The 2352-nt window shown below is 47.5% G+C and overlaps 1 protein-coding gene across 1 annotated transcript in view; it reads right to left on the bottom strand.

Annotated features, from left to right (window-relative positions):
• TNRC6A (trinucleotide repeat containing 6A) overlaps positions 1-190 on the bottom strand; it is a 101850-nt gene extending 101660 nt beyond the window's left edge. The window contains exon 1 of the mRNA XM_011958265.1: positions 72-190. Within this exon, the coding sequence (XP_011813655.1) occupies positions 72-76 (5 nt within the window). The 5' untranslated portion in view covers positions 77-190. The remainder of the gene's footprint in view (positions 1-71) is intronic.
• Between the last annotated feature and the right edge of the window lie 2162 nt (positions 191-2352).

The raw sequence follows: 2352 nt of genomic DNA, 5'->3' as shown, positions 1-2352 counted from the left end.
TCCGCGGCTGCGGGCCCTGCGGCAGCACCCGCGGCTCCTCCCGCCCGGAGGGAGGCCCTCGTTCCGCTCACCTCATCTGTGTAAAGTGCACGAGCAAGTGGGGCGCGGCGAAGGAGGCTCGCGAGCCTCAAGCCCTCCGCAACGCCGCGGGGAGAGGCCCGAGCCGCTGCACCAGCGCCATTTTCTACACCGACCCGCTGCCGCCGCCGCCGACACCGCCGCCGCCGCAGGCCCCAGACCGGAAGTGAATGCCCCACTCGGCAACCCCTTCCGGGGGCGCCGCGGCCACTGGCCCCCAAGATGGAGGCCCTAGCAACTGGACCCGCAGACGGGGCAGGTCCTTGGCAACCGCCCCGGGGTGGCACGCTGCACCCTGCCGGACCTCCCTGGAGGTCACAGCCTCCGAGGCGCCCCGCGGAGTGGCTGGGGGGCCTGCGGAGCCCCGAGCCCAACCTTTTTCGGTGCGGCCGACTCCGGTCTGACCGAGAAGGAGGGGAGTCCCTCCCCTCCTCCTTCTTTGCTGCGACACAAGTTTCCTACCCGCCGCCCGGCCCCTCCCCCACTGACACACACCAAAAAAAAAAAAAAAATTGCCTAAAACGCAAATTCTACCCCAACCTCAGCCTCATGAGCCCGCGCTGCTTCTGAATTCAGCCACTTATAATTATTTTTGACCTTGGGTCAGTTATTTAACCTCTCTGCTTCTCTTTTCCTCCTCAGGTAAAGAATGCATACCTGAGGCGGGTTGTGAGGCTTAAAAGCGATTTTTATCCACCGACCTTTGACTCAGCAATTCCGCCTGCACGGATTTTCTGCTCAGGAAATAATTCTGGGTATCTGCAAATGTTTCACCATCGAGATACTAAGCTGTGGTATTGATGATGGTGAAAAATTGTAAACAGCCAAAATATCCAGCGCTACTAGATAGCTTCGAAGACAGCTACTGGCATGTATTAGGACACCGTAAAAATGGTATGGAGGAATAATCCCAGCATGGGGGAAATGGTTGCAATAGAATAAGTGAAAAAGCAAGTTCCAAAGTAGCTCGCACAGTAAGAAACACCTTAGTGTAGACACAGTAAGATACATACATGTAGATACACTACGATATGTATAATGTAGACGCAGATGCATATGTGTACATTAAAAGTATACATGTATACCTACATGTAGATAAAATAAGACATACATATCTGCAGGTAGATACAACAATATATAATACATGTAGATACCGTAAGATACATATTTTCACTTGTGTGTGTTCTTTCCAACCTTTCATCATGCTTTTTCTTCTGATTTAAAGATAATTCCTCCTCTGTGCTTAAAATCTATAACCTTTATACTTTCTCAGAAACCCCACTCTGTGGATCATCCCATTCTCCTTTTTCTAACCTAAGACCTTCAACTGGCTTTATTTTTTTATTTTTATTTTATTATTACTATTATTTTTAAGGCAGAGTCTCGCTCTCTCAGGCTGGAGTGCAGTGGCGCGATCTCCGCTCACCGCAACCTCCGCCTCCCGGGTTCAAGCAATTCTTCTGCCTCAGCCTCCTGAGTAGCTGGGATTACTAGACGCGCACCACTGCACCGGGCTAATTTTTGTATTTTTAGTGATGACGGGGTTTTGCCGTGTTGGCCAGGCTGGTCTTGAACTCCTGACCTCGGGTGATCGCCCAGCCTCAACTGGCTTTACAACATGCTTGAATCTCTCCCATTAAAAACAAACAAAACTTCCCTATACATGGTGGGTTCCTATCCTCTCCAAGAGGATAAGCTAGTGAGTGAATGCACAGTCATGAAACATATGCACCAAAATGTTAACTGATGATGACTTTTTTCATTTTCTTCTTTTACTGTATCTATTTTGTCCTTTTTTGCAATGAGCATATAAAAAACACTTTTTAAAAAAAAATCAGGTTTACAAAATGTAAAACGTAGTGGGCACCGAATAAATGCTGGTGACTTTCCTTTTCCCGCTATCATCCCTGAGGTTCACTTACCTATACTCATATTTGTTTTTCTTTCACAATCCTTTCCACTTAAAATGTTTAAAAAGTTACTACGGTATTTCATTAGGAGTTTAAAAATATGAACATATACTTATGGCACAATATGCTTTCGTACCAGGTTTAGGAATAATTTTTCACAACAGCATAAGGCAATGAAACAGTCATATTTATCAACATTTGCACAGCTGTTGAGATTGGCTGATTTTTTTATTAGACTTTTTTAGGTTTTTTTTTTTTTTGAGACAGAGTCTCGCTCTGCCCCCAGCCTGGAGTGCAGTGGCCAGATCTCAGCTCACTGCAAGCTCCATCTCCCGGGTTCACGCCATTCTCCTGCCTCAGCCTC

Source organism: Colobus angolensis, unplaced genomic scaffold, assembly GCF_000951035.1.
Source record: "Colobus angolensis palliatus isolate OR3802 unplaced genomic scaffold, Cang.pa_1.0 Scaffold464, whole genome shotgun sequence".
Taxonomy (NCBI): Eukaryota; Metazoa; Chordata; class Mammalia; order Primates; family Cercopithecidae; genus Colobus; species Colobus angolensis.
This window is presented reverse-complemented; position numbering and strand designations above follow the sequence as displayed.